At 38.1% G+C, this 22,531-nt stretch overlaps 1 protein-coding gene across 5 annotated transcripts in view; it reads left to right on the forward strand.

Moving 5' to 3' along the window:
• The window catches only part of MCF2L2 (MCF.2 cell line derived transforming sequence-like 2), a 213,319-nt gene that overhangs the window by 59,207 nt on the left and 131,581 nt on the right, over positions 1-22,531 (forward strand). For 4 of the 5 annotated variants that reach the window (XM_033121699.1, XM_033121707.1, XM_033121716.1 and 1 more), the window contains exons 4-7: positions 4,872-4,962; positions 7,324-7,443; positions 13,059-13,175; positions 17,597-17,746. In XM_033121699.1, coding sequence (XP_032977590.1) covers positions 4,872-4,962; positions 7,324-7,443; positions 13,059-13,175; positions 17,597-17,746 — 478 coding nt within the window. The remainder of the gene's footprint in view (positions 1-4,871; positions 4,963-7,323; positions 7,444-13,058; positions 13,176-17,596; positions 17,747-22,531) is intronic. The other variant, XM_033121722.1, reaches the window with a different exon arrangement.

Raw genomic sequence — 22,531 nt, forward strand, 5'->3', positions numbered from 1 at the left:
TTTAATCTTTTACCTTAAGAAATTCAAAAAAGAGAGAGAATGGAAATTAAATCCCTAAAAAAGGAGAAGGAAGGAAATTGTAAAGAAAGAAAAAGATATCAGAAAACAGAAGAATAATAGAATTCCAGTTTAATTCCACCGTGATCAGAAATACACCCTTTGCAATCCTTTAAAATTTGCTGAGATTTGCTTTATGGCCTACGATAATGAACTAGTTTGATAAATAATAGACTTGATAAACGTGCATTTGAAAAGAATGTTGTTGGATGTCTACAGTTGTTGGAGGTCAAGTTCTTGAAAGTCAGGTCTATATCCTTACTGATTTGTTGGCTGCCTGTTCTATCAATTACTAAGAGAGAAGTGTTAAAATTCTCTAATCCTAATTGTGTATTTACTTATTTTTCTTTTAGTTCTATCACTTGTGGATTATTTTGAAGCAATGTTATTTCATACACATGAATTTAGAATTGTTATGTCTTCCTGAAAAACTGACTCTTTTTTTTTCTTTATGAATCATTTATCTCTGCCAATACTCCTTGTCTTGAATACTGTTTTTTTCTAATATTAATAAAGCCACACTGGCTTTCTTCTGATTAGTTATTGCATAGTATATCTTTTACCATCCTTTTACTTCCAATTTATTTCCGTCTGTAAGTTTAAAGTGTATGTATATTGTAATCAGTATTTTCACTCTGACACTATGTACCTTTTAAATGGAGTAGTATAGACCATTTCCGCTCAATGTGATTATTGAGATTGGTTGGTTTAAATCTACCATCTTGCTATTTGTACCACCTGTGACTTGTTCCTTTATTTCTCATTTCCTGCTGTATTTGTCTGCTTGGGCTGCCATAACAAAATACCATAGACTTGGTGGCTTCAACAACAGACATTTGTTTCTTTCCAGTTCTGGAGGCTGGAAGTCCAAGATCAAGATTCTGGCCAGTTCCATTTCTGGTGAAGGTTCTCTTTTTGGCTGTAGACGACTGCCTCCTTGCTGAGTTGTCACATGGCAAAGAGAGTGCTCTGGTGTTTCTTCCTCTTTTTATAAGGGCACTGGTCCTTTGGAATTAGGGCTTCACTCTTAATGACCCTATTTAAACTTTATCACCTCCCCACATGCCCTATCTCTAATTACGGTCACATTGGGAGTTAGAGCTTCAACATATGAATTTGGGGGTGGGGGGATACAATTTAGTTGATAGCACTTGCTCTCTTTTGAATTATTCAAATATTTTGAGTATTTCATTCTATCTCCTTTATTGGATATTTAGCAATCGTTTCTCTAGTGTTACAGTATGTATTCTAAAGTTAGCACTATCTTGAATTAATTTCATACCACTTTATATACAATATAAATAGTATAATTTCATTTCATCCAATACTAGTTTCCATAATATAATTCCATTTACTGTATACCATTCTTAATGCTATTGTGTGATGTATTTTACTTTTACATGTGTAATATACTTAATAATACTTTATTATTTTGCTTTGAATTATCGATAGTCTTTTAGTGAAATAAAACACATAGTTGATAATATTTATCCACATACTTAATGTTGACAGTGCTCTTCACTCCTTGGACATTCAGTTTACTGTGTGGGATTATTGCCTTTCAGGAACAAAACCAGAATAGGCAACCACCACTTCATATGAAAGTTTCCTCTAGTATTTGCTCACTGTGGAAGGTCTTAACTCTCTCTAGAATTTGTTCATTTAGATTTCTTTGTCTTCAGAGTTCTCTAATGTCTTTAAGGACAAATATGAGTTTTTAACTTAACCAGGGTTGTTTTGTTTTGTTTTGTTTTTGATAGGAATGAAAGTCTTCCTAATCATCAGCTCAACTTCATTACCCATATATTTATCTTTTTCAGGGTGTTTATTTTTCTTGCACCTTTATGCTTCTAGCTTCATTCAGCCTGGAGAATATCCTTTGATATTTCTTGAAGTATATAGTTACTGGCAATAAATTCTCTCAGCTCTAGATGTCTGGAAATGTCCTTATTTCACCTTAATTTTTTAAGCTGAATTTACAATGGGTACAGAATTCTAAATGGGTAGTTTTTCAGGTCAGTACTCCAAAAATGTCATTCCATTCAATTGTAGCTTCCATAGTTTCTGTCGAAAAGTCATTATTTTTGTAATTCTTTTGAAGGTAATGCATCTTTTTTCACAGGTTGCTTTTAAGATTTTCTTCTTATCTTTAATTTTCATCTCCTTGGCTCTGATAGGCCTAGGTGAAGTTTTCTTTGTATTTATTCTGCTTGGAATTGGAGGAGCTGCTTGAATCTGTGATTCATGTCTTTGATCAGATATGGAAAATTACTTACCATTATTTTAAAAAATATTATTTCTGTAATATATTCTCTCCTCTTTCTTTTCAGGACTTCTGTTCATGTCCCACATTTCTTTTACATTCTGTTCTTTCCATTTTCCCTCTGTCTGTGTTTCATTTTGAATATTTTTAATTGATCTGTTTTCAGTTTCACCTATCCTGTCTTCTGCTATATTCAGTGTGCTGTAAAACTAATCCAATGAGATCTTAATTTCAGATATTGGTGTTTTGTAATTCCAGAAGGTCCGTTTGATTCTTTATTATCAATTCTAATTCTCTGTTAAAATAATGCTGCTTTTAATCCATTTTGTTTACTTTTCCTGTTTCCTTTAGCATTATTTTGAAATTTTTATCTGCCAACAACAGAGACATCTTTGTTGACTATTTTATCTCTTGTTTATTGTTTACTTTTCCTGCTTTTTTTGCATTTCTATTAATTTTTAATTTTATGCTGGATATAGTGGGTGATATGTTGTAGAGGCTTATTTATTTCCGCACAGTATTGAGTTTTGATCTGCCCTACAGTTAAATTACTGGTGGATCACCTTGATCTTTCTGAGGACTGGACTTACGTTTTCTTAGGGCAACTCCATTTCCATTTTGTTCTTAGAATATAACCTTAATCCTTTGTCAACTCCTATGGTATTTCACTTACCCTGGAATGTGGCCTTTGTAGAGTTTCACCTGAGTGTCCAAGGGGTTCATCAAAGTCTGTCACTTCTGGCTGGGCGTAAACACCACTTGTCTCTCCCCAGAACTATGAAAGTTTTATAATTCTCATCAGTTCTCACACGTGTGGTTGCTATTCTCTGCCAGCCTCCTAGATTCTCACCTAAACATGTGGGGCCCAAGAATTGACCAAACATTAAAATCGAATTTCCATTGAAGACTTCTGGGGTTCCCTCTCTGAGCCTTCCCTTCCTGACAGTCACCCCCCCTCAAATCCTGGCCACTTTTCCATTCATAATCTCCAATCTCTGCCTCTTCCACCTAGTGAGACCCCCCCCTCTCCTTGCACCATTGCCTGGAAAATGTTCCTAGTGAGAGAACCTGGATGGATATGGGGCTGTGCTAATGAATGTGTTGGCCTAGTAGGGCTTATTTCAGAGCAGCTACTTATGTTTTCTTGAAGATTTTGCTTAGATCTTCTGCCTTATTCACATACAGATCATGTTTAGAGTCAAGATCCCCTTTTACCAATATCAGAGAGTTATTGAAGGTTTATTATAGGCCAGATACTTTTTGTATATTTGATCTAATCTCCATAAAAAGCACATAAGAAATAATAGTACTTATATTATTTATAATATAAGTTATTATATTAATATAATATTAATTATATTAACTTATATAATTATAAGTTATAATTAACTTAATTAACTTAATATACTTATAATTAACTTAATATAATTAATTAAATTAATTAAATTAATTATATTAATATATTAATTAATAATTAACACTATTAATATAATAGGGTTACCAAGTGCCAGGCATTGTGCTGAGCATTTCGTACATCTCATGTAATATTTTACATACCCATTTAATCCTCACGTCAACCCCGTTGGTAGGTACTATTATTGTTTCTGCTTTACAAATGAGTAGTCTGAGAAACTATAGAGACTAATACACTGTTCCCTCCAAAATGCACAGTCTATAAATGGTAGAATTTATATTTCAAACCTTGGCAGTCTGGCTTCAGAAAATGTGCTTTTCTGGCTTCACTATTGGTGGTATTGTTCTTGTTTTACAGATAAGAAAACTGAACTTTAGGGTGGTTAGGTGATCTCTCCATTGTTAGCACTGGTAAATGGCAGAATTAGGATTTGAACCAGGCTCCAAAGCCCTTGCTCTTTGCTTTATACCATATTTCTTCCCAAAGAAAGAGAAAAGAAAAGGTTTTCCCTTTTAGGACTTTAGTTTAAAAGGATTTTATGAGAATTTTGTGAGGACTCAAGAGGCGATCAGACAGCTTCCTTTTGGTCTTAATGAAGATTAATGATATCTTCTCATGCACATGGTTTGCTGGGCATTTATGGCCAGGCACCGGAAGGGAGTATTTTTCCCACTGACATGTGTTAATTCTGAGCACCTCAGAATGACACCTGGGGAAGGATATTGATATTTTCATGAATATTAGTCTTGGGAGTGGAAAGATGGCAGAGCTCAGCCCTGAGGTCCTCCGCGTGCACTGGGACATGTGGTGCCCAACTAACACGTACATCTTCCTCTGGGATGAGCATGTGTGCTCTTGAGTATCTCATGCATTTGCCATCCAGAAACAGAGGCCTTGAGAGGATTTGAGACACTAAATATTTCTGTGTTATTAAGGCTTCCAAAGTGAGATGAGGCAAAGAAGCGGTTTCCTTTGCTGGGGAAGTCAGACTCAGTTATTCCCTTTTGCAGTGCAAGGTGTTTACATATGAGCCTGGAGTGCCACGGAGGCTGTCGAATGTGTTCTCTGAGGAAGCCACCCAGAACCTGTGGGTCTCACCTGGTCTCTGATACTGACCACCTTTTTTTTTTTTTGCAGTGTGGAGGCTGCCAGCATTGGATTCATCATTGTTATCGATAGACGGAGGGACAAGTGGAGCTCCATAAAAGCATCCTTGACACGAATAGCTGTAAATATTTATTTTTGTGCTTTTTTATACAAGTAATTCAAATTTTTATTCAGTTATTTTATATCACAGTCACAAGGAAAAGGTGATTATTTTATGTTAAATTTTGGGAAAGTCTTTGTAGCAGAGGCTGTTGTATCACATCTGTATCCCCTCTGCCACCTGAAGGTCACTGCAGAGAATTCCTGAGCATGTCAAAGGCTTCCTGAGTCTCTCTACTTTATTGATTTCTCTGGTCACTGAAGAGGTGCAGGTAGAGAATGCTGGGAATTTAATGTTGCAGGTGTGACCTGCAACTATGGAGTCATGGGAGTTGGTAGGTAAATACCCCAGCTCCAGTGGGACAATTCTGAGGTATGTTCCCAGTATCTCAGAGAGTCCCAGCCCTTCTTGCCAGCAGCAGTACCCCCTCATTGATACATTAGTTCTCCAGCCATCACTGTCTCACTCTCACCCTCCCTGCCCCAACTCCTCAATGTGTTTCCTGGGATCACCTCCTCAATAAATACTTTATACCTAAATCCTTGTCGTAGAGTTTGCTTTGGGGTCACTCAGTTTAAGAGAGTTTTCATTTCAATATTCAAATTATTTTTTCACCTATTACAAAGACACTTGGATAATACCAGACAAAATGGTATTTAAGTAGCTTTATTGGAGGTGTGCTTGCTTTTGGCATTAACTTCTTTTTGGTATTAAACCTTCGTGGGGTTTCCCTTTCTATCTCACTAGTCTGATTGTGATCCCTATTTGTTGCCTCTCAGCAAGTATATGTGTCCTTCTCTGTAGGAACCTCAGATCAGGGAATCAGCAGGCAGAGACACCTCAGGGCAAGCCACACCAGGAATTCCACCAAAGCACAGGCTTCCTGAGGCAGTTGGGACTGGCTGAAGAAAATGGGACATGGTAGGCAGGTAATGTGTGTGGAGAGCTTGGGACAGGAGAGGGACATTTGAAGTCTCACCTATGCCTACTTACAGAGGCAGTCACACCCACAGATATGCACGTAGACAGAGTCTCTCTCAGATTGCTTTAGAGCCTCAGCCAGATGCACAAATAATGTCTCACTTGTCCTGTCATGACATAACAAAATAGAAGGTTCTTCTGTTTAGGACCTTGCATTTCGAAGAGGGGAAAAGATAAGTCTCCCTTCCTTTGTGCATGGATTGTTTTGTCCCGTTGGTTTGGTTTTGGTTACAGGATTTATTTTGGGGATAACTGCAATGATGGTTGATGCCCTAAGGATCTGGACACTTGACAATGCCCATGACTTATCCAGAGGTCTGGCCTCAAGAGGGTTCTGAAGTCCCAGGTCCATAGACAATACTTGACTCATCTAATACTTGAGGCTAATTTATTCAAGAATTGCACTGGTCACTTTGTGCCTAAAAGATACTCTAGTGCAGGATCCCAAAACCGGGCTACCAATCAGAATCTCTTCATGTGCTCATTGAAAATACAGATACCTGGATATCATCGCAGTCCTAATGAATCAGAACATTTCAGGGCAAAGACCAGATTTTTTTTCTAACAAGCACCTCAAGGGGTTGCTTTTGGGAACCACTGGAAGAATGGAAAACCATGTGCAATGGACATGGATTTCCAACTTTGTCACTAAGTCATTATATAAATCTGAGTTATCTCATTTCTTAGGACCTCACCTCAGAGGAGAGCAACTTTCTGAGAGCAGCTTAGCAATAATATGCATCAATAACCCCTAAAATACCACGTCTTTGGCTCAGTAATTCTTCTAGGAAGCTGTGCCAGAGAAAATGTTCCCAAATGTGGATAAAGATGTTCATTTCACTGTTATTTATAATAGCAAAAATGTGGAAAAGCCTAAATCAGTAGCAATAAGGTATAGTTAAATAAATTGTGCACCCATGAAAAATAATATTTACAAAGAATTGTTAATAACAAGAATAAAAGCTCATGGTATTAATATTAAGTGAAATGGCATGTTACAAAACTTTTCTACAAAATGAGTTTAACCATGATAAAAATACTTAAGCAGAGAAAATAGCCTATAGGTAATTAGATTAAAATATTCAAAATGGTTGAGATCATGAGTAGTTTTCTTTTTCTATGTATACTTTTATTAATTTCCCAATTTTTAAAAATAAGGAGTATGAATTATTTTTATAATCAGAAACTTTTTTTGTGTGTCTGTTTTGATTTGGTTTGGTTTTTAAGAAGGGGTTTGGATTATCTGATCTCCAAGATCTCTTTCAGCTATGAAATCCTGTGAAATATATTCCAATTCTTTGGCATTCATGGTGTCTACTTTAACTTTGTCAACTGTGGTCTTGGACAAGCGGAGACCAATGGATGTGATATTTGCCTTGACACTTTTCGTGATCCTTCCAGGTGGCATTTCCAGGAAACTTGCAGCTCATATTCATCCTTCGTCCATCTCGCTTTATCCAGCGGACAATCACTGACATTGGCATTAAATACTATCGAGATGAATTCAAAATGAAAGTGCCGGTAAGCATGACCTTTCATCTTGTCTCCATTTGGTTAGGGCATGTGGAAAAGATGGCATGGAGCTAGGTTTCTAAGAAGGTAGGACTCCACAGGTAGAGAAGGAGAGGAAGACATCTGGGCAGAGAGAACAGCATGTGTAAGGACCTGGAGGCAGGAAGTATACACTTTATATGAGGTCCATGGGGGAAGCTCTTTGTTGGAATACATATAGGATTATCTTTTGGAAGAAAAGGTAGGAAACATGGAATAGGTCTTAAATATAAGGATAAAGGGTCTGGATTTTATTCAGTAGACAATGGGGATCCAGTGAAGGTTTTTGAGTCAGGGAGTGACTTGGGTAAGTGGTACTGGAGTTATACAAATCTGAAGGTGTTGTTCAAGACGATAGAAAGAGATTGAAGGAGGAATAGAAATTGTAGTAGTACGGATGAAAGAAAATAAGAATCTAAAACATGGGGTGACGGGGAGGCCGGTTAGCTCAGTTGGTTAGAGCGTGGTACTAATAACACCAAGATTGCCGGTTCGATCCCTGCATGGCCCACTGTGAGCTGCGCCCTCCTTAAAAAAAAAAAAAAAAAAAAAAATTGGGGGGTGACATAAATATAGGCAACTGTTGAGTAAAAATAAAAACCAATATTGCAATACTCATAAAAGGAAAACAAATTAAAATGACAAGATGAAAAATTTTACCTATAATTTTGGCAGAGATGTGGGGGAAACAGGCACCTTCATACTTTGCCAATAGGGATGAAGTTGGTAATGCCCTATCTGAAGGACTAATTGTCAGTGCTTATCAACAATTAAAATGTACACTCTTTGACCTACCTAACAAGTTACTCTACGGATTCTCTCACATGTGTGCACAAAGCTACATATACAATGATATTCTTTACAAGAAGAAGACTTTTTCTATTTAGATAGATTCTTTCTCTGTTTGGATTTGGTACCACCTACACATATTATCTGTTCAAAGCAAACAGAAAAACCCCACTTTAATTGAAACTGCTCTGGGAATATATTTAACCCATTTCAGTGATAACTGACCATCTTGGACAAGGGATTTGTCTCATTTTTTTCTCTTTCCTTTTTACTCTTATTTTCCCTCTTTTGGTTCCATTTTATATTAATAATCAAATTATTGAAATACTTTCTCTATACTTCGGGTATTAACCAGACTCAAAATGGATTTCTCACTCTACTTTAAATACTTATTTTAAAATATTTGAGAGTTTAAGGGAAATGTAAGCCATGAGTTTCTTATTGTTTTCCTGAGTTGAGTAGCAATTATTATGGGGAAGAGATGATGACTTACAAGAAGTTAATGAATTTGTCATAATACTCATAAGCTTTCTTCCCCTTCAGAAATGAAGACTAGTCAGTTGCTTCTTGTCACTGCAAGGGCTTTGAAGTTTGAACTGAACATTTGACTAAATGTCGTATGTGTTTCCCTGGTTGTGTAGAAAACACACCTTTCCAAGTGCTGTTATCTATGTAGATACATATGTGATTCACGCCCTTTTCTCATGTGATGCATCTATACTAAGGAGAGAATGAACATCTACTTTATCTTAATACTATACCTTTAGCTACTTCTATTCATGGTAATATGGTGATTCCCTACCCATCGTACTTTTTAAAAATACATTTTTTATTAGTTTCAGGTGTACAAAACAACACAATGGTTAGACATTTACACTCCTCACAAAGCGATAACCCCACCAAGTCTACTACCCCTTGATACCGTACATAGCGATTACAATACCATTGACTATATTCCCTATGCTGGACTTTACATACTGTGAACATTATACGCACACACACACACACACACGCACACACATATGTATTTAATTATAGTTGACATTCAACTTTATGTTATATTAGCTTCAAGGTGTATAGCACAGTGGTTGGGCATTTATAATATATAATCTATGAAGGGATCCCCCCGATAAGTCCAGTGCCCATCTGACATCCCACATGGTCCTTCAACATTATTGATTATATTCCCCGTACTGTATTTCACATCCCCATGACTATTTTGTGACTCCCAATTTGTGTTTTCTAATCCTTTCACTTTCTCACCCATAACCCAAACCCTTTGCCATCTAGCAACCATCAGTTTATTCTCTGTAACTATGTTTTGCTTGTTCATTTATTCTGTTCTTTAGATTCCATATATAACTGAGACTATATGGTATTTGTCTTTCTCAGTCTGACTTATTTCACTTAGCATAATATCCTCTAGGTCCATCCATGTTGTTGCAAATCATAAGATTTCATTCTTTTTTATGGCAGAGTAATACTCCATTGTATAAATATACCACAGTCTCTTATCCAGTCGTCTATTGATGGGCATTTCAGTTGTCTCCATATCTTGGCTATTGTGAATAGTGCTGCAGTAAATACAGGAGTGCATATATATTTTTTGAATTAGTGTTTTGGATTTCTTTGGATAAATACCTAGGAGTGGAGTTGCTGGATCATAAGGTAGTTCAGTTTCAATTTTTTGAGGAAACTCCGTACTGTTTTTCATAGTGGCTGCATCAATTTACAACCCCACTAACAGTGCACAAGGATCCCTTTTCTCTACATCCTCACCAGTACTTGTTGTTTGTTGGTTTATTGATAATAGCCATTCTGACTGGAGTGAGGCGGTATTTCTCTGTGGCTTTTATTTGTATTTCTCTGATGATTAGTGATGTTGAGCATATTTTCATGTGTCTGTTGGCCATCTGTATGTCCTCTTTGGAGAAATGTCTCTTCATGTCCTCTGCCCATTTTTTAACTGGATTATTTGTTTTTTTGGTGTTGAGTTGTATGAGTTTTTTTATATATATATATAAATTTTAGATATTAACCCCTTATCAGATGTTTCATTGGCAAATATCTTCTCTCATTCAGTAGGATGTCTTTTTGTTTTGTTGTTGTTATATTTTGCTGTGAAAAAACTTTTTAGTTTGATGTAGATCCATTTGTTTATTTTTTCTTTTGTTTCCCTTGCACAAGGAGATATATCAGTAAAAATGTTATTAAGGGTAATGTCTGAGAGTTTACATCCTATATTTTCTTCTAGGAGTTTTATGGTTTCAAGTCTTCCATCATACTTTTCACTTTAAACTAAAGTCAACTTTATAGAAAACTCTGTCACCCAAACTATTGGCACATTTAGCAGAGTATTTTTTAAAGCAAAAAGTTTATTCTACGAACTACCTTACAGGGAAGGTTGCACTCCCCTCATAGCTCAGATGTGTCACAGAATGCAGAGTCCTAGGTAACCAAGCTTGATGTAATCAAACTTCAAAATATATTTTGCCTTTTAAATGACAGTTCAAACTGTTGTTTTGCTTTCCTTTGTTTTAAAAACATAGTTGGGATATTAGCACTTTACTTTGTAGCTCCCTGTCCTCTCTTGTTATAACATCTCCCTGCTCATTTCTAGTTGGATAATAGTTACATTGTCATAGGCTGAGGGGAAATTAGTTCATTTTGCATGACTCTTAGAAGAATCAGGTAGACCGGGATGTAATTGTAGTTAAGTCATAGCCTCGCTGCACCTTTACCCAAGGAGAGGGGGCTTTGAAATAGCAAAGCATTCCGGAGTGCTTATTGCTGGCACTTATCTATTCTGGAACAGCTATACTCATAGCAGCCTGTCCAAATTGTTATGTGAAGTGGCTAAGAAAATCTGGTAAAAATCCCTAAAGAGGCTATGGACGTGCAAACTGGTTTCTTAAATTGGAGTTTGTGACAGAATACAGGAAACTCATAATTAAAACATTACATATCTCCTTGAAAGGACAGCTTTAAGCAGTTATAGATAACATAAACATATACTGAAAAGGAAAAACGTAAGATATTCCTAATCTGTAACAGCTGTTCTAAGAATGTACATGTTGGATGTGGTGTGGTAAAGCTGGTGCTGCCACAGGAGGAAATGAGAATGAGGTTTGAAGGGCAAAGTTTATCATACTCACAGGTTTCAGCGAGGGCGGTCACTCATGCCATGCAGGCCCACAGAGGAAGCACCAGGTTTTGGCCAGGAGGCAGAAGTGGGATGAAGGGAAAAGCCTTGACCTTTATTGGGGTTTCCACGGAAAAGATGAGAAAGCAGAGTCCTGGCAAGTATGGAAAGCACACCTCCCTCTCTCGTTCAGTTAAGAGAAACAGAAGATGTGCAGCCTGGCAGGATAGGTTTCTGAAACTCCAGGCTGTGGGGCAGAGTTGCTTCAGCCCAATATGATGTTGCATAACGGTATTTAAAAAAAGTTCCGAGTGTTACCATAGCAACTAATATTTCCAGAAGAAAACCCATTTTTCACTTGATAATTTCTTGTTACGTGTCCTATAATTTCTAATTTTAGAAAGACTAAAAATCTTTTTGAAACTCCCCAAAGTGGTTTGAAATTATTAGGAGAGAAAGGCATAGATAGATTCAGGGTTGTTGTTTTTTTTTCTTTTTCTCATAACAATAATTTTCTAAATTTCCAAACTCTTTTTCAGAAATGAAGGAGAAAAGCATAGGGCCTGATGACGGGAACATAGTGATTTGTGGTCATCAAATCCCATTAAAACCTCAGTTCCTTGAAGGCAGGGCTTGTCATGCTTACTGCTTTACCCCTCAGAGCCTGGCATTTGTTAGAAGTTCAATACGTATTCATTGCATGCATAAATCAGTTTGGTTTCCACCTGTAGACGCTGGGCCCTAACTTGCATTCTTTTCACTCCAAAGTGGATTTATCACTTGACTAATTCTGTATAATAATAGAAGAAAGCCTGTATTCTTATGTTCTCTGACCAAAAATCAATTTTTGAAATAATCAACAAGGTGTGAAGGGATATAAGATCATTAGTTAAAGGCATCAGGGGGACGTCTTTCAGAGATAGGAGTGACAGTCCTTGCTCCTGGTTAGGGGTGAGTAGGGGGTGTGATACAGTGTCTGGGACAGAGAGCCAGGATCCTGTCCTCTCAGGGCCAGTACAGCTGAGTAGAAAAGGGCAACTGGGAATGTATCGTCTTCCTCTAGATGTGTGGGCATTCACTGGCCAGCATGGGTGTGTTCAACAGCAGAATTGCTAATTTATGAAAACCCATCCCTATTACCTTCAAAGATAAAGTGGGGGCACATCAACATTCTTCATGGTGGGGGGAGGAGTTGCATCAAGGTAGTGATGTTTTTCATACATACTCCTCAGTAGGTCCCGGTATTCTAATTTTATTTTTATATTCACCAGTCCATCCTTTAGTGGGCGTCTCATCTCAGACATTTAGGTCTCAGTATAGCACTTGATTTTGTCGGCTGAAGATGATACCGTAGCCTGGGAACTTTGAACAGAAATTCACCTCAAGCAAGACCTGACTTTTAGGTAGCTTAGGACTGAGCTTCCTGTTCTAGGTTACCATTTTGTCACAGATATTCCACACTTTAGTATTCTCTCAAAGCGGGGAAATGGAAAGGGACGTTAAAATGTTCCTCTGCTGGCTGTAGTAATCATTTTGAAGACAAATGCCAGCCAAAGAAGGCAAAGTTGAAGTACTACATCAATAACAGTAGACTCTAGATGAACTATTATTTAATTACCTGTGAAGAATATACTCATTTGTTTCCCCTTTATAGATCGTTGTGTTAAATTCTGTCTCCGACCTTCACGGCTACATTGACAAAAGCCAACTGACAGAGGACTTAGGGGGAACTTTGGAATATCGCCACAGCCAGTGGATAAATCATCGAACTGTGAGTACCAACGTGTGTGCCCTTTTCATCATCTCTCCTTGTTTAGCACAAGACAGGGGAGTTTAAGATCAACTGTTGGGAGGTCTTTGCCCATGACCAGCTAACATCGGGAAGGTTGGGTTTTCCAAGCCACAGGCTGGGGGAGAAATAGAGCGACGGCAAGAGGCTGGAGTTTTTCCTGATGACTGTCTTCACTTTACCTCATCTTCTGGCACAGGGGTTTGGGGATTTCACTTAGAGTGCATCTGGGGAATTTTCAAAATACTAATACCCTACTATACCTCAGCGAAATTAATTTACTTGAGTTGGGATGGGTCTCAGTCATTAGTTTTCCACAAAACTCCCCAGATGATTCTAATGTATATAGACAGATTGAAAGCTGTGAAAGCACCTGACACATAATATTTTACTTTTCCCACTTACTCAGATTGGTGGTTAAGATGCTAAACTGGAAGTGTCAGTAATGTTGAAGAAAAAGTGAAGTAGAAACTCAGCAGATAATAAGTGTTACTGTATAAAGTTGTCACCCCCCTTCCCCCGCTCTCCTAACCCCGATACCCTTGAACAAATGAGGTTTTTCTAAGCAAACTCAGAAGCTCCCTTCACCACTCTGATGACAACTTGTGCTGTCAGCATACCTCTCTGTACCTGTCACTTTGGAAACATATTGCCCAATACCTGAGCTACATTTAATTAGGAAGGAGAATACACTTTGTTTGAGAGCCTATTGTTTTCTGACTTTTCTTTTTTTAAAAAAAGGAAATTTAAGAGTTAAACAAAAGTAGATTTCTAGTAACACAATTTCAAAGCAACAGATTCTAATCCCTCCCTTCTTTGTATGCCATGTAATTTCAAAGAAGGCATGTCCCTTCCCAAAACCTAGAGGAAGGCCCATGAATGGGGCAAAAACCCTTTAAACTTCTCACCAGTTTTACCATAATAATGGTGATTCCAAGAGAATTTTACTAAAAAAACAAACAACAACAAAAATGGAATGTGAAATGCTTCACAAACACATAATTCTAAATAAGCTTAAACCTGAACGTTACAGAGGGAAGCTAATGCAGAATATCATACATGAGTGTGATGAGGGTCGTTCCAGGATGCAATTTCTTTAAAGCATACGAGTATAAAACATGGAACCTACAGTACTTCTAGGCTTTCTTTCTTGGCTTGCAAGATTTTTAATACATTGCTTTAAAAAAAATCAAAAGAATTTACTATCCCACCAGCCATAGTGGGCTAGCCAACTCTCCCTTTTGCTCTGATTTCTCTTCCAGTCCTTTGTTTTATTATGTTGTTCATGTTTTTCAAGTTGTCTCAGATCTTTTTTACTTTTTGAAATAACACACATTTGCAACAAATAAAGAAGAAAACTAATGCACTTTGACACCAAAGACAAAAATAGTTCTTTAAGAACTTAGAGAAGTTAAGAAGATTATGGTAATGAAATTGATTATTTAAAGACTTGACATGAGCAGACATGTGCACACATCCAATCTTCCCCCAGGCCTAGTTTTTATCCATGGTTTGTGTTTGTGCGTGTGTTATACATATTATTGTAAACTTTGAAAAATGCAACTAGTGTTGAAACATCAGAGATACTCGTTGTGTATCTTTTGCATGTTTTATGTATATAGTTTGTATATACACATATAATTAGAAATATATATAAACACATATACATTCTCTTACATCTTGTGAATGTGTAGACCTTTTTTTTTTTTTGGTAGCAGTGTGCTTTTTGGGTGTCAGATCTTTGAGACTCATACAAAGTTAGAACTGAAAAGAACCTTAAAGATCATTTATTTCAATCACCTTATTTTACAGATAAGGAAACTGACTTTCAAAGTGCAGAGGTGACTTATCCACGGCCATATAGTCAAGTAGGGGCAGAGCCAAGACTAAGGCCAAGCTCTTTTTCATCACCCCATCAGGATAAGGTCCTCTGTGCCACTTCCAAGGTGATTATTCACTACTCACACACGTGGAATCAAGTTAATTTGTTAATAGGCTCCTCCATAGGAAGTCTCTGGCTTTCCTCTACTTCCAGGATAATATTTGCAGGACTCACACTTGACTCACTGAGTTATTACTGTTATTGTTATTACACGTGTGTGGTACTTTACTGTGTCCATGATCCTTTCACATTTGCTATTCCTTTTGGTCCTCAGACAAACCCTGCAAAAACAGAGCAAGCATTATCCCTATATTTCAAATGAAAACCCTGGGACTCAGAGGCATTATATACCTTACCCACGATCACACAGTCAGAGACAATTAGAATCGGGACTCTAATTTAAGTCTTCAGCTCTCAAAGCCAAGTTCTTTTATTGATCTAGATTTAAATCTAGTTTTATTAAATCTTTATTGAATTTAAATCTTGGCAGTTTTGCTGCCAAGAAATGATATAGCACAGTGCTTAAGAGAGCCAGCCCTGAGCCAGATCACCCAGGTGCAATGCCAGTTCTGCCACTGATTTTTGATACGACCTTGCGGAAGTTACTTAACCTCAATGTGCGTCAGTTTCCTCATCTACACAATGGGAGGGAGTGATAAGAATAACACCTAATTGAGACGCATCATAAGAGATTGTACATGTAAAGCTAAATACTGAATAACCTCATATTGTCTTATAATTCCCTGGTAAATTGGATTTTTATATGTTATTTATCATAGGCTATTAGTGAATGCAGTTGAAAGTATCTTATATGGGTGTTCGATTATGTGAAACTAATAACACTGATATACTTGAAAGAACGATTTTTCTAAAAGTTAGTGTTTGTCTGACTTTCCGGGCCTAAAGTACTGTGGTGTTCAAGATTGTTGCGATGTCAAAACAAACTCACAGATGCAGAGAACAAATTGATGGTTGCAAGATGAGAGGAGGGCTGAGGGGAAGGGTGAAATGGGGACGGGATTCAGGAGGTCAAATTGGCAGTTATAAAAATAGTCACAGAGATGTAAAGTACAGCCTAAGAAATATAGTCAATAAATAATATTGTAATAATTATGTGAGGTGTAAGATGGGTACTAGACTTATGATGATCACTTCCTAAGGTATATAAATGTCTAATCACTGTGTGGTACACCTGAAACTAATAATATATGTCAACCAACTATAATTGAAAAATAAAAAACTTTAAAAAATAAAAGATTGTGGCTTTATCAGTACTTGTGCTAGTAGGGGAGACTCCACCCACAGCAATGTTTCAAGAATGAAAATGGTGTAGAGAAAACCGGGTTTAGACAGTAAGGGGAAGTATGCCATGCTCTGGAAGCCTTATTATGTCTACCTGAGCTCTGGCCTCTGGCATAAAGAAAGGCCACCACAGATCTGGCACATTCTTTATGATGTGTGTTTGGATTTTTAGAAATGTTCTCTGATGATGCAGGAACAGAAGTAACTGTCCCAAATGAAAATTAGGTTGGGCCTCTTTGCTCCTACTATTCATCCATTCAGCGTTTATGGGCCACCTAGCTCTGTGCCAGGTGTAGTTCCGTGCCCTGGGGGAACAGAGATGAACGCAATATTGTGCTGGCCCTCCAGGGCTAAAATTGTCTCAGAAGCAGAAAGAAGTGGGTGAGGCCATGCCAATCTGGCTGAGTGGAATGATTTGGGGACTCTGAAAAGCCATTCACCTTCTGATGGTCACTGTCACTTTTTCTAGGCAAGGCCACATGTTTCCTAAAGCACTCTGCTAAAATGCAGGTATCTCACAAGGATATTAGCTGCAAAGTCACTAACCCATTGGCAGAGCAGGGTCCTTAAGTGGAAGCGAACACAGGACAAGGTCAATTTTTGTAAAGGAGAAGAGAGGAAGAGGTCCCCGACCTCTCCCCACATGTGACAGAAATGACTGTTAAAGGTCACTACTGACTTAATCACTGCTTTCATCTTTTTTCTCAGTGTCATATCCTCTCAGCCACATTTGACAAGCTTCTTAGAGATGCCAGGAAGCCTGGCTGTGTGTGTGCAGGGACGGGGAGGATAGAGTACAGTGTAGGGCTAGGAGAGAAAGAAAGGTTTATTAGAGAGGGGTGGGTGGCGCTGCCCTGTTTAGCATTTTACCGTGTTAATCCTGGGTCAGATTTAATGTTAGGTCTCCTTAGAATCTCGAACAATGCTCTGAAATTGAAAGAGCTGACTTTGTTTGAATCCTGTCTGCCTTCCTGCCTCACTGCCCAAGTAACATGGTCTTGGGCAAGTCATTTGACCTTTTGGAGTTCCCTGTTGCTATAAAATGGAGATAAAATACCTCCCACTCTGGATCATTGAGATGACAGGCAAACGTATAGCACCAAGGATGACGCATGGCCCCTTGCAGGTACTCAGTACCTAGTTCTACTGTCCTTCCACTGAGAAAGCATGTTGTCAAATGTTGATCCCTGCACATTATTATGATTGTCTGACCTTCCAGGCCATCGAAAACTTTGCCTTGACATTGAAGACCACTGCCCGGATGCTTCAGACGTTTGGGGCCTGCTTGGCCACAACGGAGTTGCCCAGAGGTGTGCCGTCCACTGAAGAGCTTCTCATGTCCCACACAAGGCAGTGGGACAAGCTGCAGGTGAGTGGTCAGTGGCCTCTCACAATCCAGCCTCTGTGCCAGCAGCTGGTCAGCCTCCTGGCGAGAGCCGGGGGAAGTATTAAGTCCTTTCCTTCCCTCTTCTCCAGTGACTTGGCAGCCGCTGATCATCCTCAACCTTCCAGACAGACAGTACACGAAGACAAAAATCTCTTGAGTCTGGGAGGTACATGCAGAACAATTGCAATGAAGACCTGTGAGAAGCATCCCAGCAAAGGGAAACTCATTCTGCCCTTGTGTGCTGGCAAAATGAGCTGTGGGAGCATCCCTTCAAGGGTAGTATGCCTGGATCTGCTAAGGACAGAACAACATTCAATGGCTGAAATTGCAGGGAGAGCAGAAAGTCAGTCGGCTTTTGAAGCATAAGCTTTTCTGTGGCTGTTGTAAAATTGGGGGCAGACTAATAAGCTGAAATATTGCTTCACTTTCTCAAGGACGTGTCTTTTTATTTGGGGACTAATCTGAAAAAGAAGACTGTGGAAGGTGCTTTGAACTGGGTTTAAGTAGAGGCACCTATTAAATGACTCACAAAAGCACGTCAGAACTGCTTTTATGAGTTGCTGAGAAGGGAGCTTGGCAGGTTCTTTAGGTCACGCAATAAAAGGAAGTCTCCCTGGGGCTGACTGGATGGGGTGTCAGTCCCCTTCTGCCTCCAGAAACACGAACAGATGGAATCCATTATTTCACAAAAGACAAGAACTCAAGAGGGAAGCAAACTGAGGATTCAAAGGTTGATACATCTTACTTAGCATTATATGTATTCTTGCTGCACGGAGTTTGAGAAGAGCTACACTCTTATCTGTGACCCAAAATTTGAAAAAATGCTTGCTAGGCGTTTGATTTGTTCATTTATTCAACATGTATTGACTACCCACCACTACATACCTGGGAAACAAACAAAAAATGCAAACTGAAGGAACACATAGTTTATTTAGGGGAATCTCAGAGTCTAGTAGTTGAGGAAAATTAATTCTCCCATGTAACAGGGAACACTGTTTAATTCTTTCTTTAAGGAGCTTGATATTGAAAAAGAGTTCAAAATATATTCCTAAAGTGACTCTGAGTAACCAAAAGATCTGGATTGGAGTTGTGAAAGCCTGAAAGCATCCTGCAAATTTTCTCTAGAAATGTCTCTCAGAAGTTTGATCCTTTTCTTTCCAAATATATGGCCCAAGTTCACCTTCCGTGATTCTCAGGAGAGATGGCATGGGTTGTAGAAGACCGGGTGTAGGGTGCCTCTGTGAAGTCTGCCAGAAAAGGGCTGGCGGTCCAGGCCCACAGGTCACAGACCACAGGAGCCTGCAAAGTGGTCAGTTCGTCCATGGGAGCGGCTCTGAGCATGCCAAACATAACAGGAGAGCTCTACGCACGGAGCTCGTGGCCTAGACTCGACAGTGTGCTCCCTGCATCGTTCCAAGGAGGGTTTGGAGAGGAACAGAGCAGAAGCACCGAGACAACAACGTGGTCAATCAGGGAGGTCTCTGGGGAAAAGGCAAAATATTTTGGATGTTAGATGAGGACACGTATCTGAGGGATGAAACTAGCTAGTGAGGTCCTGCTGCACGGTGCAGTGAGGGTTCCCAGGAAGGGCGGCTGAGTGGGTGTTCTGTCATTTCTACACAAGCAAAGGGTTCCACAGAGGGAAAGGACCACTCTCCAAGATGGAACAAGGTCATTTTCTTGGGCATGGTGACAAGCTGTTATTGGTATGAAAACATACAATGCTGCACAAAGAAGGCTAAAAGTTCACTCAGATTATGTAGTGGAGTAACTTTGTAGAATAATTTGCAGTATTGTCTGACATCTATAAGAAGGCTAAAAGTTCACTCAGATTATGTAGTGGAGTAACTTTGTAGAATAATTTGCAGTATTGTCTGACATCTATAAGAAATAACTTCATACTCTAATTATCTTATCTCAATTTGGTTCAACACCCATATCTAGTCAGTAAGACAAGTGAAAGGAATTTAGGAGACTTCATTTAAGTAGCCTTTTAGTAAGAAAATAAATGCAAACTCTTGCATAAACAAAACGGTTATACTTGCATTTATATTCCACACTTCTCCAAAATCATGGAGAAGACCTATGTGTATGACTATTTTAAGATAAAATTCTCAAAGAGTTTAATTTGTCCAAGTGTCTACCTTGGTTAAGTTTTACCTGGATTAAAATATAATTATTTTGTCTTTATTTTGCCAAGTAATATTAACATCCTTTTAAAGACAAGACAGCGTGTTAAAGCCTTTTGTTATTACTAATTATTGGCCTAACACAAATTTGATTTCTTTGTTCCTTATATATTAGAAGCAAAAACACCAAAATCATTTAGAGTTACATTTTTCATTTTTCCATCCAAAAATGCTTTAAAGAGAGAAAGGGTTTATATTTTTAAAAGGAATACATTTAAACTTTTATTAAAAACTTAGTAACTTTTGTGGTTATTTATACACGTTTTATTTTATTCTTGTTAGAGTATATTATTTACCTTTTAACCAAAAGTTCTATAACTAATTAAATTTTTTTTTCCATTTGGAAAAAAACCTTTTCCAACTGAACAACCAATATAAGATTAATTCCTCAGATCAGTGAATTTTTAAATTTATTTAAATATCTATAGAAGTTACAGTGTATGATTTATGGCTTTCTCCCACCCTGGAAAGTTTTTGTCTAAATAGCACAGCATTAAGAAACTTGGCTTAATATCTTGATTTCCTTTCTCCTGGGGATCTTTGAGACCCCTTATTTTAGATCCACATAAGCACCCAGTTGCCTCTACAATCAACCAATCAGAATGGGAGAGTCATCGAATTTGAGAATTTTTACAGCCCAGTCTCATTTGCTAATGCTTTATGGAATTAGAATAATTCTAATTTATTTATTTTGACGTCTTCAAAATTATCTTCCAAGAGAATCCCTTCTCTTTTGGCCACACTGGTGTATCAAACCAATCTGCTTATGAAGAAAAAAATTTCAGAACATTCACAGCAAAAAATTTCATAAACATTCACAGAAAGTTTGATTCAAGCTTTCAAGCCAATTTATGACTTTAAAGAAGGCTTCTCTCTAGAAGCATAAATTCCTTTTCCTAAGGCTGAACGATAAATTGGCTCTTAACCCATGTTTATAGTCATAGAATACTCCCAGTTTCAATGTTTGTCATTTTCTGTCCAATCAGATTGTAAGCACTTGGGCTTCATGCTAAGATTTGAAACCTTATTTTCTCTTGATTTCGCTATACCATAGGAGGGACAGAAAGGAATAGAGAGAGACTTGTATACACACACAGCTTTGGCCTTCTCTGGGAGAAGCCAACATCCTGTGAGTCCAGACAAGCACGTACAACTCAGCACACTTATCCCATCTCTGCATATGCTTTTCACACACAGATGGAGAGTTAGAGCACATATTCAGAGCATGTGCATACAGGTGTCCCAAACTCTTCAGCCTATTGAATCCTTCTCCAAGGAGAGCTCCCATTTCCCGAGGGAAGGTAGCTTGACAGATGATAGGCCATCTCTCAGTTTACAAGCAGTATGGTAGCACTCATCTTCTGCCTGTCTGTATAAAGAGAAGAAACCTACCAAAACTCCTGTGACCTTGTGCAGATGTTCCCAGAAGAAGGTCCCTAAGCTATTCCTCTGCCATGAGTGCTGGCAGTAAAAAAATTAAATGCCCAAAATGATTAAGGATGTTTTCTCTTCATGGGAACTGAAACGCTTAAGATTCTTTGGCCATGGGACAACTGGATATCCACAAGGAAAAGAAGGAAATTGGATGCTTACTTCACACCGTATATAAAAATTAACTCAAAATTGATCAAAAAACTAAATGTAAATTCAAAAAACTATAAAACTCTTAGGTGAAAATATAGATGTAAGTCTTCATAACCTTAGATTAGGCAATGGTTTCTTAGATATGACACCAAAAGTATAAGCAACCAAAGAAAAAACAAATAAATCAAACACCATCAACATTAAGAACCGCTGTGTTTCAAAGGACACTATCAAGAAGGTGAAAAAACAACCCACAGAATGAGAGAAAATACTTGCCAATCATATATCTAATAAGGGTCTAGTACCCAGAACATATGAGTAAAAATGACTCTTACAACTCAATATAAAAAGACAAGTGACCCAGTTAAAAAATGGGCAAAGTATTTGAATAGACCTATCTCCGAAGAAGATATACATGGCAATTAAGCACATGAGAATATGTGCAACATCATTAGTCATTGAGAAATGCAAATCAAAACTACAGTGATATATCCAGTAGAGTGGCTATCATAAAGAAGATGGATAATAGCAAGTGTTGGTAAGGATGTGAAGAAATATGAACCCGCATACATTGCAGATAGGAATGTAAACTGTCTGGTAAGTCCTCAAAAAGTTAAATATAGTTACCATATGACCAGCATTTCTGCTCCTAGATATATACACAAGAGAATTGAAACATATACTTCACACAAAAACGTACAGGAGCCTTATTCATAACACCCCAAAAGTGGAAACAATCCACATGTCCAACTTATGAATGGATAAACAAAATGTGGTGTATCCATACAAAGGAATCTTATTCAGCTACAGAAAGGAATGAAGTACTGAAACATGCTACAACGTGAAGTGAAAGAAGCAGACACAAAAAGCTACATATTGTGTGACTCAATTTATAGGAAATGTTGAGGACAGGAAAACCCATCGAGAAAGCAGGTAGAGGAGAGGTTGCCAGAGGCTGGGAAGAGGGTGAAATGGAGGACTGCTAATAGGTATG

Source organism: Rhinolophus ferrumequinum, chromosome 2 (genome assembly GCF_004115265.2).
Source record: "Rhinolophus ferrumequinum isolate MPI-CBG mRhiFer1 chromosome 2, mRhiFer1_v1.p, whole genome shotgun sequence".
NCBI lineage: Eukaryota > Metazoa > Chordata > Mammalia > Chiroptera > Rhinolophidae > Rhinolophus > Rhinolophus ferrumequinum.